Genomic DNA, 15,384 nt, shown 5'->3' with positions numbered 1-15,384 from the left:
TGGTACCCAGGGATGCAGGATGCTCTCCGGGACGCAGGGTGGTACCCAGGGATGCAGGATGCTGTCCGGGATGCAGGGTGGTACCCAGGAATGCAGGATGGTACCCGGGTGTGCAGGGGCGGCGGGAGGGCGGTGCCGGGGTGGGGGAAGCTCCGCAGCGCTCCCTGCTCCAGTGACCGCGCCGCTGTCGCCGCTGCAGCCCCGGTACCGGGTGATGGGGAGGGGGGGAACCGCCCCCCTCCCGTTCTCCCCCCCCCCCCGCCGTGTTAAGGTGGAGCTGCCGGAGCATGTTAAGGTGGACGGAGATGATGGGGGGGAACGGTCCCCCCAAAGTGCTGATTCACTGCGGGGGGGGGGGGGGGGGGGGCAGGACGGTGGCGACTCTGGTCCGGATTGGGGTGGGGGGGTGGTGGTGTCGGCACAGGGCCAGTTCCCTTCCCCCCCTGGGGAGTCCACCAGTTCTGACTCATGCCCCTGACCCCCAGCACTGAGGCCGGGCACATTCGTGTGTGACACCACCCCCCCATCTCTGCCCCCCAAAACCACGCCTGCAAGGAGCCCCCCCGGGCACAGCCCACCCCGAGCACCCCCCCTTATGTAACCCCTGTGGGTTCCCTCTGTGTGAGCCGCGCCCTTGCGTAGTTTCCTCCTCTCTTTGCCCCCCATGTCCCCCTCCATGTGCCCCTCGTTTGCCCCCCCCGCTCCTGCCATCCCATGGACACAGCCCCGGTGCCCACCCATTGCCCCCATGTGCCGCCCGCCCCCTCTGCGCAGGCCCCGCCCCACGCGCACTTCCCGCGCCGTTCTCGCGAGACCGGCCCCGCCCGCGCAGGTCGCGCTCGGCTCTTGGCGGACCCGGGCCCGACCCTCCGGCGTTACGGCCCCACCCCCACTCCGTTACCGACCCCGGGCACTGAGTGCCCCGTTACCGACCCCCTGAAATGGCCGACCCCAAGTATGCCGACCTGCCCGGCATCGTGAGTGAGGGCCGGGCCGGGGGGGGGCACAGGGGGTGTGTGAGGAGATCGGAGGGGCCCTGCTGACATGAGGGGATCGCGGGGCCTCTGTGAGCCTGAGGGGGTCGGTCGGGTGCAGGGGGGCACGGGGGGGTCCCCATGAACTGTGGGAGCTGTGGTGGGGGTGAGGGGATGGCAGAGGGGCTCCAGGTCAGCCTATGGGGTGTTTGGGGGTGCAGGGGCAATGGGAGGTGGTGGGGGGTGTTTGGGGGTGCAGGGGCAATGGGAGGTGTTTGGGGGTGCAGGGGCAATGGGAGGTGTTGGGGGGTGTTTGGGGGTGCAGGGGCAATGGGAGGTGTTGGGGGGTGTTTGGGGGTGCAGGGGCAATGGGAGGTGTTGGGGGGTGTTCGGGGGTCCCTGCTCAGCCGGGTCTCACTGGAGCCCACTCGTGCCCCAGGCCAGGAACGAACCCGATGTCTATGAGACCAGCGACCTGCCCGAGGATGACCAGGCCGAGTTCGAGGCGGTGAGACCCCCCCGGGCCCCCCAGCACCTGCATCCCCCCTGTCCCACAGGGTCACTGCCCCGCGGACTCGTGTCCTGGCCCTGTGCCACCCCCATGTGCTGCCTGTGGTGCCTGGGGGGGCAGGAAGTGCAGTGCCCCCCCATCCTTGGTGTCCCCCCTGCAATTGTGCCCCTCTCTGTGGCATCCCCATGCTGTGTAACCCGGCCGAGGGCAGCAGGAGCCGTGCTGGGGGGCAGCAGGTGGAGGGGGAGGGGAGCCTGTGGAGGTGGGGTTCACCCCCATAAAATAACCCGAAAAGGCATCAGGGTCCCAGAGATCCACGGACCTGTCACATCCAGGCCATGGGGCTGCTGCGTGGTGGCTTCAACATGGGGGTGACACCAGGGGGCCCGTCCCCACGGCTGGCACAGCACAAAGGCTGCATGGTGACCCCCAGCTCTGCTGGTGAGGCCGAATGCTGATGGGTGCTCATGGATCACAGACCCTTGGGAATGTGCTCCTGGTTGGTGCTGGTGAGGGGAGAGCCAGGATTTGGCACCATGGAGACAAGACCCAGGGTGCAGGGAGCAGTTTTGGGGTACAGCCATGGGGCAGTCTCAGCCCCCCAGTTCTGAGGGGGGCAAAGAGATCCCTTGGGACACCCAGGACACACCGGAATGCGTTGTTTCCAGCCATAATTGCCCCCGTCAGGCCTCGGTCACACCAAAACAGTGCCCAGGGCCAGAGCGGTGCCAGCCCAGTGACCCCCCCGTGTGTTCCCAGGCGGGTTGTGGGGCTGTGGGTGCTGTCCCCTCCCTCCCTCCTCCTCCTGCCCACCCCTGCTCAGCTTCTGTGTGTCTCTGCCTCTGGCCTTGCTGACCTGACCTGCGTTTTCCCCCCGCGCCCCACCTTTGCTGGACTCTAAGTTTGCACAAGTAAGCCCTGGGTGCTGCTCTGGTGTCGTGTGCTGGGGGGGTGAGGCGCTTCCTGCATGTACCGCGGGGTCACCAGTGCCCTGCTATGGGGCCTCCCCCACCGTGGGGCAGAGGGGAGGCAGTGCTGGGGCTCAGGACACAACGTGCTGCCGCTGCTGCTGCTGCCTCCTTCCTGCTCTCCTTTGCTCTCTTTGCCTGCTGACTGCATGTGCTACCCTCTTTGTCTTTTGGGACCCCCCCACGGTGGGGTTCCTGCCCCCCAACCATGCTGCCTGCACGCTGTGGGGCAGGACGCAGCTGAGCCTCCATCCCTGCTGAGCAGGGTCCAGCTCCTCCAGGCTCTGGCCTTGGTTTTGCCCCCCTGCACCTCAGCTGCTGCCTTCTCCAACCCCTGGGGGACCCACCAGGCATTGGGCTGCTCGGGGGGGCCCATCCCGGCCCCCAGCTCTGCTCATGTCTGCCCCAGGGGTTACAGAAGAGCCAGAGCTGGAGGGCGGTGCCAGAGCAGGGGCTTGGCTGCGCTGCCCCCAGCACTCTGCTCCTGCGGCCGCCTCACTCAGCGTGGCCCTGGTTGCCTCCAGTGCAGGTTGCCCCTGGGGGGCCGTGGAGGGGGGCAGCCCCATGGCCCCCCTGTGCCCCATGGTGGGGCTGAGCCTCGCTGCAGGGCCGTGGGGGGGGCCAGCCCCGGCCCAACCTTCTAATGCGGTTTTGTCTCTTCTCTTCCCCCCCCTTGCTCTGACTTTCTCACCTCTGGGGAACGCAAGGAGCTGGTAAGAGCCCCCCCACCACCGTCGGCTGCTGCGCCGCTGCTCCCGCTGCTGCCCCCTCCCTCCTGCAGCTCCCCCCACACCTCCCCCAGGCCACGGTGGCTGCAGGGCCTGCCCAGGGGCTGCCGTGGCCTGGAGGAGCCCTTTGGGTGCCTCCTGCAGGGCCCTGATGCTCTGGGTTCCCCCCCAGGCTCCCAGTCTCCACTCATGCTCCAGGCTCTGGGCAAAGCCCCTTTGAGGGGCTGATGTTCTACAACCACCCCTGTGCCCACTGTGGATGGTGGAAGCCACCCCAAGATGTGGCTGTGGGGCAAATGCAGCCCCCCTGGGCTGGGTTCCTCAGACTGCTCATGGGGCTCCCAAAGGGTTTCAAGCCTTGGAATTGTGGCCCTGCTGCCAGGAGGACCCAGTGTCCCCACACCAGGCCCTGGGGGCTCTGTCCTGGGGAACATGGGGCTCCCTTTGCCCCTGCTCTGCCCATCACTGTCCCCACCAAGGCCCCTGGTGCCCTTGTTTGCTGCCTCATCCCTAACCCCAAGTGTTGTGTGCAGGAGGAGCTCACCAGTACCAGTGTGGAGCATCTCATCATCAACCCCAATGCTGCCTATGAGAAGTTCAGGGACAAGCACCTGGGCACTGAGGGAGTGGGTGAGCCAAGGAGCATGGGGAAGGATGGGCTGGGGGACACTGGGAGCTTTGGGGTGACCCCTCTGCTCTTCTCCTTTTAGATTTCTCTGACCGCATCACCAAGACCAGGACAACGGGCTACGAGTCTGGGGAGTATGAAATGGTGAGAGCAGAGATGCCCAGAGTGCGGGCCCCACAGGGACATCCCTGCCCAGGGCCACCAGTCACACCAACCTGCCAAGGGTGGAGGTGGGATGGGACCTCTGCAGCTCTGGTCCAACCCAGCTGCTCAAGCAGGGCCACTGCGGTTGCCCAGGAGCATCTCCAAGCACGGCGACTCCACCATCTCCATTGCCAGCTGTGGCCTTGGAAGTGCTGAGGAGAGGGATGCCTGCCCTCATCAACCATGCTCCTGGTGCTGCCCCCACCATGATTTGTGCCATGTTTAGCTTGGTGTCCACCAAGACCTCTGGGGCCTTTTCTAGAGCTGGTTTCCAGCATATCCTGGTGCTGGGGGCTGGTCCTCCCCGCCCCAGGGCTTTGCACTGCTCCTAGTTTTGCTCCATGAGGTTCCTGTTGACCAATGGGTCCTGTCCAGGTCCCTCTGGACAGCAGACACCAGAAGGTGAGGATGAGGCAAGGATGAAGCTCAGCCTGCCCCATGCTCCAGCCCATTAATGAAGGTATCATTAATGGAGGCATCAGCCCCAGCACTGACCCCTGGATATGCTGGTCCTTACTGGCCTCCAGCTGGACTTACGACCGGTGCTTGCCATCCTCTGGGCTTTGCATTTTGGCCACTTCCAGTGCCCCCCATGGCTCCCTCATCCAGCACAGGCTGCAACAGCTTCTCTTGGAGACCATGCCGAAGGCTTTCCCTAGGTCAGCAGGCACTGCCCATGGCTCCACCGTCTCTGCAGCCCGTTCACTGTGGAAGTCCATGGAGCTGGTCAAGCCTGACCTCCCCTTGGTGAAGCTGTGCTGAGATCTCTTGATGTTTATTTGTCATTCATGGACCTGGAAATGGTTTCCAGTTGTAGCCTTAGAGTCACACAAAGCCGGCTCATGGGGGGCTTCTCACCCAACACCCCAAGTCCTTTTCTTCAGGGCATCTCCATCAGGTCTCCTCCAGCCTGTATCTGGGCTGGGATTGCCCCGACCCAGGTGCAGGACCTTGCCTTTGGCCTGGTTGAGCTCCATGATGTTCGCGTGGTCCTGCCTCTCCAGCCTGTCCAGGTCCCTCTGGATGGCATCGCTGGTCACCACGTGGACATGGAGCCACTGACCACAGCTCTCTGCGTGTTGCCACCCAGCCCATTCCTTATCCACCGGGTGCTCCATCCATCAAATCCATGTCTCTCCAGTTTAGAGACAAGGATGTCGTGCAGGACAGTGTCAAACGCCTTGCACAAATCCAGGTGGATTCCATCCTTATCCACTAACACTGGCTACATCATATAAAGCCACCACATTTGCCAGATATGACTTGCCCTTAGAGGTGCCGTGTTGGCTGTCACCAGTACCCCCACTGTTGTCCATGTGCCTTCGCATGTTTTCCAGGAGGATCTGCTCCACCATCTTGCTGGCACAGAGGTCAGACTGACCACCCTGGCGTTCCCTGCACCTTCCTCGTTTCCCTTTTTAAAACTCGGGGGGGGATATTTCCCCATTTCCAGGCAGTGGGAGCTTCACCACTAGGACTTCTCACAGCTGATGGATAATGGCTTGGGAACCTCAGCCACTAGCTCCAGCAGCACCCACAGATGCATCTTGTCAGGTCCTGTGGCCTGGACACCCTGCTCCAGTGGAAGGGGTCCCTGCCCATGGCAGGTTTTGGAGCTGGAGGAGCTTTAAGGTCCCTTCAGCCCAACCCAGTCTCTGGTTCTGTGACTTGTGCACCTTCACTTCCCTTAAATGTTCTTGAACCTGATCTCCTACAGTTTCCTGCAGGTTCTCCCAGTCCCTGCCTTTGCCTTCTGTGACTTGGGCAGCGTGGCTGGGGCTTTTGCTTGTGAAGACCACAGCAAAGAGCCCTTGAGTACCTAAAATGTCCTTGAGCACCTCCAAGTAGCTCAAGGAGGGAAGGTGGGGCTGGGCAGCCGTTCTTGTTGCCTTGCACATCCCAGAGCAGGCTGACTTCCAGCTGGGCTTTGGCTTTCCAAACCCCATCCCCGGCTGCCAGGGCGATGTCTCCTCTTCCCAGCTTCCTTGTCTCTGCTCCTGCCTCTGCCTTCTCCTGTCCATGCCTGGCTATGGCCAGGAGCTCCTGGTCCCCCCAGCAGCCTCCTGGCTGCCTGCTTGGGATGTGGTGCTCCGCAGCTTGGAGGTAATCCTGGGATATCAGGAAGCTCTCTTGAGTCCCTCCCGTTGCCTGACCCAAGCAGACCTTTGAGGAGGCCCAAAGCCCAGGACCCCTCCTGCCCACTCGCAGCCTCACCATCTCCTGGTTGCCACAGCCCAGGCTGCCTTGGACCCTCCTTGCTGGAGCAGATGAGCTTCAGCAGAGCTCTTCTTGCTGGCTCCTGTCACTTGGAGGAGGATGTTGTCACCAGTGTGCTCAGGACCCTCCTGGGCAGCTCATGTCCTGCCACGTTGTCCCTCTCTGAAGCCCCTGAGCACCCCATGAGGATGAAGTTTTTGTGAACATGATGGTGCTCCTGCTTGTCTGTTGAGGGCCTCACCCACGTGTTCTTCCTGGGGAATCCCTTCCCTGTATTTGCATGGATGGGTGGGTACCGGTGTTCCAATCTGGGTGCCTGGAGCTCAGGCAGACCATGGACCCCCCACCCCATTCCTCTCTCTGCAGGTTGGTGAGGGTCTTGGTGCCAAAGAGACGCCCCAGCAGCGGTACCAGCGGCTGCAGTATGAGGTGCAGGAGCTGGCCAGGGAGGTGGAGCAGATCCAGGTGAGCATCACCGCATCACCTAGGGTGACACAAGCACCCCAGGACTCCTGGGGGTGACACAGCCGCCCTTTCCTCTCTCAGAGCACAGTGAAGGAGGCAGCAGCAGAGGAGGAGCTGACACCCATGGCCTTGGCCAGGCAGGTCGAGGGCCTGAAGCAGCAGTTGGTCTCCAGCCACCTGGAGAAGCTCCTGGGCCCCACTGCAGCCATCGACTTCGCAGACCCTGACGGTGCCCTGGCCAAGTGAGTGGGGAGCTGGGAGCTGGAGCAGCTTGGGGGGTGAGGGTGCTGGGGTCCCGCACCCACCTTCCCCTCCCCGCCAGGCGCCTGCTGCAGCAGCTGGAGGTGGCCAAGTGCAGCAAAGGGACCCCAGGGAAGAGCCCTGCCAAAGCCCCAGCGCCCACCGCAGACGCCGTCACCTTCGAGCTCTACTGGAGGCCGGAGCAGGAGCAGTTTGCCCAGAGCGCCAAGGTGAGTCCTGACAGGGACATGGAGTGGCTGGAGCGAGGCCAGGGGAGGCCACGGAGCTGCTTGCAAGGGCTGGAGCAGCTCTGCTCTGGAGCCAGGCTGGGAGAGCTGGGCTGGGGCAGCCTGGAGAAGAGAAGGCTCCTGAAGGGGAGACCTGAGAGCAGCTCCAGTGCCTAAAGGGGCTGCAGGGGACCTGGAGAGGGGCTTGGGACAAGGGCCTGTAGGGACAGGCCAAGGGGAACGGCTTGAACCTGCCCGAGGGGAGACTGAGCTGAGCTCTTAGGCAGAAGCTCTTCCCTGTGAGGGTGCTGAGGCGCTGGCACAGGGTGCCCAGAGAAGCTGTGGCTGCCCCGTCCCTGGCAGTGCTCAAGGCCAGGTTGGACACAGGGGCTCGGAGCACCCTGCTCCAGTGGGAGGGGTCCCTGCCCCTGGCAGGGGTTGGAGCTGAAGGAGCTTCAAGGTCCCTTCAGCCCAACCCATTCCATGATTCCATCTTGCTGCAGATGGCGGAGCTGGAGAAGCGCCTGGCGCAGCTGGAGGCCACGGTGCGGTGTGAGCCCGACAGCCAGGTGAGTGGCTTGGGGGGGTTCCTGCCACATCCCTCCTGCCCCACGTCCTGCCCCACTGATGCAGCTCCTTCCCTACAGAACCCGCTGTTGGTTGGGCTGAAGGGCACCAGCCTCATGGTGAGTCAAATGGGTGGTGGTGGGAGGCAGGGTCCCTTCTGCCCCCCAAGCTGTGCCCATAGCACCCTGGGTGCTGCTGTGTCCCCCCTCATCCCACTCTCTGTCCCCAGGAGACCGTGCAGGTCTTGCAGGCCAAGGTGAACATCCTGGACGTGGCTGTGCTGGACCAAGTGGAGGCCCGGCTGCAGGTAAGGGGGGATGGAAGGAGGGAATGGGAAGAGGGGTGCCATGGGGTGAGCATGGGTGGATTTGGGGTCTCCTATCTCCTCCCCCCTGTCCCCAGAGCGTCCTGGGGAAGGTGAATGAGATTGCCAAGCACAAGTCAACTGTGCAGGATGCTGACACCCAGAGCAAGGTGAGGGTCGCCCAAGAGTCACCCCCAGCATGGCAGGGGGTCCATGCCCCCCCCAGACACTGTCCTGACCTGTTCCCCCCTTCTTGCTGCACCCCAGATCCACCAGATCTATGAGACGCTGCAGCGCTGGGACCCGGTGGCCAGCACCCTGCCCGACGTCGTGCAGAGGCTGGTGACCCTCAGGGACCTACACGAGCAAGGTGAGGGGCTGGAGGGAACACTGGGGCCATGTCCTGGGGTGGGGACACTGCTCCTGTCCCCCCCGAACCCACCACTGAGCTTTCTCCTCTCTCCCAGCCATCCAGTTCGGGCAGGTCCTGCTGCACTTGGACACCACGCAGCAGGAGGTGGCCGGGGCTCTCAAGGACAACACGGTGCTGCTGGCAGAGGTGGGTCCCACCAGCACCCATGGGGTGGAGCTGGGGGAGGTCCCCATCCTGCCCCCCACCACTGACCCCTTCTCTGTGCACCCCCCACCCAGGTTCAGAAGACGATGAAGGAGAACCTGGCCATTGTGGAGGACAACTTTGCGGCCATAGATGCCCGCATCAAGCGGCTGCAGAAGTGAGAGCACCCTGGAGCCCCTCCCCCGCTCTGGGTATTCCACTGGGAATCCCTCCCTGTTCCCCCCCACAGCTTGTATATACCCTGGCTCTGCCTCCCCCCCATTCCCAGCCGTTGGGGTGTCTCTGTACCTCCCAGTGTACCCAATAAACAGCTCAGCGCAGCGGGATCCGGGTCAGGCCCTCCTCGGGGCTGCGGCGCTGGGAAAAGGGGGGAACTGAACCCCAGTCCCTGCAGCCATGGGGCTGGGAGCTGAGCTCATGGAGGGGCAGCGGGACCCCCTCCTCGGGGGTGGACGCCCTGGCTGGGTCCCGCACCAGTCCTGCCCCAGCCGCTGCCGTGGTCCTGGGGGGCGGATGGAGGGGGAGACGCGGGCTGAGGTGGGGAAGCCCTGCGGGGGGTGCGGGGAGGGGACGCGGGTTCAGGGGACACCGGTGCCGCCGGGCCAGGCAGGGCCAGCGCCGTCTCCTGCGGGCCACAGCGCCCCCGCCGGGGCCGGGCCGGAGGAGGGCACGCCCGGGGCCGCCCCGGCTGCGGGCTCCCTCCCGTGTTCCCCGGTGCCCGCGGTACCCCCGGTGCCCGCGGCGCGGCGCTGTCCCCGCGGGTCGCCATGGCGACCGCGGCTCTCGCGAGGCTTGCGGCCGGCGGGGAGGCAGAGCGCGGTCCCGGCGTGCCCCGCGCGCGGCCATGCGGCTGCGGGTCCCGGTGCGCGGCCCCGCGGCGCTGAAGGTGCTGGCGGCCGCCGGCGCCGCCGCCGCCCCGGTGCAGCTCGTGTGGGGCGGCCCCAGCGGTGAGCGCGGCCCCCCCCGGCCCGGCCCGGCCCGGCCCGGCCCGGCCCGAGCCCCGCGGCGCTCACTCGTGTCTCCCGCAGAGCCGCCGCGAGCCCCGCTGAGGCCGCCGTGGGCCCCGGCGCTGGAGCTGGAGAGCGGCGCCGTCCTCTTCTCCGCCAACGCCATCTGCCAGTGAGTACCGGGGGCCCGCGGGCCGCGCCTGCCCCGCCCGCGCCTCACCCCCCCCCCCCCCCCGGCGCCTCCAGGTTCTTCTTCCTGTGCCGCGGGGACGAGCCCACGGACCTCAGCACCCAGTGGCTGGAGTGGGAGGCGACCGAGCTGCAGGTGGGTGCGCGGACACCGGCCCCCCCGCCCCCGCCGGGCCCGGCCCGCACTGACCGCGCTGCCCTCGCCCGCAGCCCGCGGCCACCGCCGCGCTCTACGCCCGGCTGGTGCTCGGCAGGAGGGCGCCGGAGGCGGTGCAGGCCCTGAGGGAGCCGCTGGCCCACATCGAGCAGAGCTTGGCCAGGGCGGGCGCCGCCTTCCTCGCTGGGGTGAGTGGCACCGGGGTGCAGCCCCGTGCGCTGGGTCCTTGTCCCTGGGGGGGCTGCTCTGGCTGCGGCCGGCCCTGATGGCTGCTCTGGCACAGGACGCCCCGTCCGTGGCTGATGTGGTTGTGTGGGGCACCTTGTTCCCCATCCTCCAGGAGGAGAGCAGCCTGCCAGGTAAGTGTGGCACGGAGGGGGCATCCTTTGCCGTGCTGTGGCTGTAAGAATCACTCTGCTGTCTCGTCAACTCCCGAGGTGAGCTGCAGGCACTGAGAACCTGGTTCCAGAACATGACGCTCTCGGAGGCTTGCAGGGACGCTGCCGACACTGTCCTGATGCCCCAGGCGCTGCTGGAGTTCAAGTCCTACCTGCAGAAGCAGCCTCCGCCGTGCCTGGCCATGCAGAGAGCCACCAGTAACGAGCCCGAGGTGCAGCCCTGGCCCCAGGATGGGCCCCCGTGGCACTGGTGCTGACAGCCCCTTACTGGGACCTGCTTCCCCTGCAGGAGGAGGAAGGTTCTGAGCGGGCCCTGACAGAGGATGAGATTGCAGCTGCTGCGGACGCTTGGGCCCATGGTGCTGCGGCGCTGCCCAAGCCCTGGCAGCCTCAGAAACCTGTGTGAGTCCCGGGGCGGCACGAGGGCTGCCCCACACGTCCCGGCCCCAGGCTGATGCCACATTGTTGAGGCGGGGGGGGGTGCCCCTGTTGCTCTTCGTGCCTGCCCTGAGTGCCTTGCCCATGCCAGACTGCCTGTGGAGGGCATGAGGAACATCCTGATCACCAGCGCTCTGCCTTATGTGAACAACGTGCCCCACCTTGGCAACATCATTGGCTGCGTCCTCAGTGCCGACACCTTTGCCAGGTGATGCTCGGCTGTGGGAAGGCTCCCCGGGGATCTCCACCGGGGGCTGTCGTGCCCCCGCTGCCGGCAGGGGTGTCACAGGTCCCTGCCTGCGCAGGTACTGCCGCCTGCGGAACTGGAACACGTTCTACGTGTGCGGCACAGACGAGTACGGCACCGCCACTGAGACCAAGGCGGTGGAAGAGGGGCTGACGCCGCAGGAGATCTGCGACAAGTACAATGCCATCCACGCGGACATCTACCGCTGGTTTGACATCTCCTTTGACTGCTTCGGCCGCACCACCACGCCAAGCCAGACCACGTGAGGGGCTCGCATGCAGGGGCCGGTGCTAGGGGCAGCCCCATGGGCCTGGCTGAGGGTGCTTTGTGCTCCTTGGCTGACGGGGAGCTGCCCCCTTCTCTTGCTGTCCTGTCCCAGGATTGCCCAGGACATCTTCCAGCGCCTGCTGGCACGCGGGTTCCTGCTGCAGGACACGGTGGAGCAGCTGCGGTGCGAGGGCTGCCAGCGCTTCCTGGCCGACCGCTTCGTGGAGGGCACTTGCCCCTTCTGCAACTACGAGGAGGCGCGGGGAGACCAGTGTGATAAATGTGGCAAACTCATCAACGCTGTGGAGCTGAAGGTGGGACAGGAGCCCTCTGGGGACCACCCCACAACCCTACCCCTGCTCTGCCTGAGACCCCCCCCACCCAGCCTTGCCCTGGGCTTCGTCCAACCCCTGTTTCTGCTGACAGAGCCCACAGTGCAAACTCTGCAGGGGTGTCCCCGTAGTGAAGCCCACCCAGCACCTCTTCCTGGACCTTCCCAAGGTGAGCCTCGTCCCTGAGGGAGTGCCGAGGGGCTGGGGCACCCCTGGTACCACTGCCCACCCCTGGGTGTTCCCTGCAGCTGGAGCAGCGGCTGGAGGCCTGGCTGGAGCAGTCCTGGGCCACGGGGGACTGGACGGCCAACGCTCGCTACATCACCCGCTCCTGGATCCGGGACGGGCTCAAGCCCCGCTGCATCACCCGTGACCTCAAGTGGGGCACACCGGTGCCCCTCGATGGCTTCCGTGACAAGGTGGCTCCAGCCTGGCCCCTGGCTTGCAGTGCTTGTCCCCGGGTGCCCTGCTTGGGGGTCCCATGCTCATGCGTCACCTTCTTCCCCAGGTCTTTTATGTGTGGTTTGATGCTCCCATTGGGTACTTGTCCATTACAGCCAACTACACCAGCCAGTGGGAGAGGTGGTGGAAGAACCCACAGCAGGTAGGAGCCTGGTGCTGCTGCAGGGTGGGGACGGGGACAGAGCTGGACACCACTGATGTGTCCCCACTCTTGCTACCCATCAGGTTGAGCTCTACAACTTCATGGCCAAGGACAATGTTCCGTTCCACAGCGTCATATTCCCCTGCTCACTCCTGGGTGCTGACGACAACTACACCCTAGTGAACCACCTCATTGCTACAGGTACCAGAGGGGCACTGTGGATTGGGGGTGGGGGGATGTCCATGCTTGGGCCCCATGGTGGGGTCTCTTCTGCCCTCCCCAGAGTACCTGAACTACGAGGACGGGAAGTTTTCCAAGAGCCGGGGTGTGGGAGTGTTTGGGGACATGGCCAAGGACACAGGCATCCCTGCGGACATCTGGCGCTTCTACCTGCTGTACCTGCGGCCCGAGGGGCAGGACAGCGCTTTCTCCTGGAGCGACCTCATGCTCAAGAACAATTCAGAGCTGCTGAACAACCTGGGCAACTTCATCAACAGGTTCTGGGACAGCCTGGCCGGGCAGGGCCTGTCTCTGTCCCCATCCCCAGGCTGTGCTGACGCCTGCTCTGCCTCTGTGCCCAGGGCTGGCATGTTCGTGTGCAAGTTCTTCGGTGGCATTGTCCCCAGCATGGCGCTGACACCCGATGACAAGCGGCTCCTGGCCCGTGTCACGCTGGAGCTGCGCCAGTACCACCAGCTGCTGGAGAAAGTCCGGTGGGTGGCTGGAACCCTGGAGCTGGGGCTACGAGGGTGGAGGGCAGAGCCCTGCCCTAGAGCATGCACTGACTCCCCTCTTCCCCCCAGCATCCGGGATGCTCTGAGATGCATCCTCAGCATCTCTCGCCACGGCAACCAGTACATCCAGGTGAACGAGCCCTGGAAGCGGATCAAGGGGGATGAAAAGGACAGGTACAGGGGAAAACAGGGGCGCTGTGAGGCAGGCTGGGAGCTGGCACTGACAGAGGGTTTCCTGCTCCCCAGGCAGCGTGCAGGGACAGTGACCGGTGTGGCTGTGAACATGGCTTCCCTGCTGGCTGTCATGCTGCAGCCCTACATGCCCAGTGTCAGCTTGGCCATCCAGGGGCAGCTCTGCATCCCCCAGGACTGCTTTGTCCTGAGCCACGACTTCACGTGCACCCTGCCCCCTGGGCATCGTGTGGGCACTGTAGGTGAAGGGGAGGGCAGTGCTGGGGGGACCAGGGGCACTGGCTCTGTGGGGTGACCCCATCTCCCCCACACCTGTAGGTGAGTCCCCTTTTCCAGAAGCTGGAGATCGACCGGGTTGAAGCCCTGCGTAGGCGCTTTGGGGGGGGGCAGGTGAGTGGGGGTCTCCATAGCTCCTCTGCTTCCACTTTCTGTCCCCCTCTTGTTCACTGTCTCTCCTTTTCCAGCCTGAAGATCTCGCAGCAGAGCCCCAGGTAATGCCCTGGCACTGCCTCAGGGGTGCTGCAGCCACCTCCCCTTCTCCAGTACGAGGGGAGCTGGGTGCAGAGCTCTGCCCCTGAGGGCTGGGACCAGGGCTCACGCCTGGTACTGTCCTTCCCCAGGCCAAGCAGACACCTGCAGCCCCACAACCTCCTCCAGCCCCCGAGACCCTTGTGGCCCCCACTGACCCCCAGCAGCTCCAGGAGCTGACGCAGGAGGTGGCCAGGCAGGTGAGCAGAGGGCAGAGGGTGGCCCTGTCTTGCCTTTACCTCCCCAAGCCCTCATTGCTTCCCCCCCCGACCTGCCCCAGGGCAACCACGTTCGGCAGCTGAAGGCCAGCAAGGCAGAGAAGGCCCAGATCGAGGTGGAGGTGGCCAAGCTGCTGGAGCTGAAGAAGCAGCTGGCATTAGCAGAGGGTAAAAGCCCCCAAGTCCCTGTGCCCAAGGGGAAGCAGAAGAAGTAGCACCAGGCTCCCCAGGGACCACACCGGGCTGGTGGCTGTGTCTGTAATAAAATGCAAACCCTGTACAATCATGCGTGGTCGCGGTGCCCTCCCCACAGCATCAGTCAGTGCCGGTGGGGCAGCGCCCTTCCAGTTCATGGCTGCCCCCAGGTGTGGGGGCAGCAGAGTCCTGGCTGTGGGGCAGCAGCGCTGCCTAGGCCCGGCGGAGGTTCACGATGCGGTCGATGAGGGCCGCCCGCGTGTGCTGCACCTCGGTGCTGAGCCGCTGAATCTCGGCGCGGAGCCGCTCGTTGTGGGCCGTCAGCTCCAGCACGCGCTGCTCGCTGGCGCGCTCCCGGTGCTTGGCGCGCTCCCTGCTCGCCGCGGTGCCGCCGCCGCAGCGCTGCCGCTTCACCGCGCTCCGGGCAGCGGCCGCCGCCTCCTGGGGCGGGGAACCTCGGCCGGAGGCCGCGCCCAGCGGCCCTGGCCCGGGGCCGGCTCCGCTCTCCGGCCCCAGCAGCTCCAGCAGCTCCGCGGCCAGGGCAGCGTCCAGCGCGCAGGGCTCCGGGCCCGCGGCCTCCGCGCCGCACAGCGCCGCCTGCGGGCAGAGAGCGGGCACCAGCGCCGGGTGCCGGCGCCCCCCCTGCCTCGTGCCCCCCGGCCCGGGCCGCTGCCGCCCCTCACCTGCTCGGCTCCCCAGGGCGGGGGGGCTCCGCCGGGCTCTGCGGCCGCCAGCACCTCCTGCAGGTCCTGGTACCAGGCCTCCAGCTCCCAGCCGGACGGGGCCGCTGCGGGCTCCCCCGCGGGCAGACCCTCGGCTGCCATCGTCACCTGCGCGCGGGCCGCTCTGCGCGGGGCACGGAGAACAGGGGACGGTTGGGGCCGGGACTCGGCTCGGGGGTAGCGGTGGCGGCAGCCCCCGGGCGCTGCGCCCGCCCTCACCTGCCCTCAGGTGTGGTGGTCCACGAGGACGCTCCGCCTCCTCGATGCCTGCGGACAGAGCGCGGCGGGGTCGGCGCTACCCGCACCCCGCGGGCGCCGCCGGCCAAAGGCGAAGGGGCCGCGGCGCTGCTGCCGCTGCGCCCCGCCCCGGCCCCACGCTCGGGGCCTAGGCCCGCAGAGAGCAGCCTGAGGGAACCCGGGAGCCCCGCGCCCCCCGCCCGCGGTCGGTACCGGCAGCGCCGCCCCGCGCGGCCCCGTCCCGCAGCTGCCCCGGCCCCCGCTCCGCCGCCCGCTCATCCTCGTCCGCATCGCTCCGCGCTGCCCGCGCCCGCCGCCCGCGCCCCTTTTAAGGGCCCTGACGCAACACTCGCTCAGGCTCCAGCCAAC

At 66.1% G+C, this 15,384-nt stretch overlaps 3 protein-coding genes across 7 annotated transcripts; 2 read left to right on the top strand and 1 right to left on the bottom strand.

The window, feature by feature from the left end:
- The first annotated feature begins 803 nt into the window (after positions 1–803).
- DCTN2 (dynactin subunit 2) lies at positions 804–8,936 on the top strand. Of its 2 annotated transcripts, XM_065659634.1 has the most exons (14): positions 804–977; positions 1,414–1,482; positions 3,715–3,811; positions 3,892–3,953; positions 6,597–6,695; positions 6,777–6,937; positions 7,018–7,165; positions 7,666–7,731; positions 7,810–7,848; positions 7,959–8,036; positions 8,132–8,203; positions 8,301–8,403; positions 8,501–8,592; positions 8,685–8,936. In XM_065659634.1, the coding sequence occupies exons 1-14, from the start codon at positions 942–944 to the stop codon at positions 8,769–8,771; spliced, it is 1,209 nt and encodes a 402-aa protein (XP_065515706.1). In that variant the 5' UTR covers positions 804–941; the 3' UTR covers positions 8,772–8,936. The 2 variants fall into 2 exon arrangements, with proteins under 2 accessions (XP_065515706.1, XP_065515705.1); XM_065659633.1 differs by having other exon boundaries at positions 7,666–7,848.
- A 503-nt stretch (positions 8,937–9,439) lies between these two features.
- Positions 9,440–14,147, top strand: MARS1 (methionyl-tRNA synthetase 1). 4 transcript variants are annotated; one of them, XM_065659585.1, is made up of 22 exons: positions 9,440–9,557; positions 9,639–9,729; positions 9,804–9,882; positions 9,957–10,091; positions 10,187–10,262; positions 10,341–10,513; positions 10,591–10,703; positions 10,831–10,947; positions 11,045–11,248; positions 11,366–11,567; positions 11,680–11,754; positions 11,834–12,004; positions 12,094–12,189; positions 12,273–12,390; positions 12,473–12,686; positions 12,771–12,902; positions 12,993–13,097; positions 13,170–13,353; positions 13,434–13,505; positions 13,580–13,606; positions 13,736–13,843; positions 13,924–14,147. In XM_065659585.1, the coding sequence occupies exons 1-22, from the start codon at positions 9,455–9,457 to the stop codon at positions 14,074–14,076; spliced, it is 2,748 nt and encodes a 915-aa protein (XP_065515657.1). In that variant the 5' UTR covers positions 9,440–9,454; the 3' UTR covers positions 14,077–14,147. The 4 variants fall into 4 exon arrangements, with proteins under 4 accessions (XP_065515657.1, XP_065515658.1, XP_065515659.1 ...); XM_065659586.1 differs by lacking the exon at positions 13,580–13,606; XM_065659587.1 differs by lacking the exons at positions 10,831–10,947; positions 11,045–11,248.
- Positions 14,085–15,216, bottom strand: DDIT3 (DNA damage inducible transcript 3). The gene is given in 3 exon segments (XM_065659589.1): positions 14,085–14,697; positions 14,700–14,902; positions 14,998–15,216. Coding segments are annotated over 2 exon segments (609 nt in total). The 5' UTR covers positions 14,881–14,902; positions 14,998–15,216; the 3' UTR covers positions 14,085–14,269.
- Positions 15,217–15,384: the final 168 nt, after the last annotated feature.

Source organism: Lathamus discolor, chromosome 23 (genome assembly GCF_037157495.1).
Source record: "Lathamus discolor isolate bLatDis1 chromosome 23, bLatDis1.hap1, whole genome shotgun sequence".
In the NCBI taxonomy this organism is placed as follows: domain Eukaryota; kingdom Metazoa; phylum Chordata; class Aves; order Psittaciformes; family Psittacidae; genus Lathamus; species Lathamus discolor.
The sequence above is the reverse complement of the archived record's forward strand: the minus strand, read 5'-3'. Positions and strand labels throughout refer to the sequence as shown.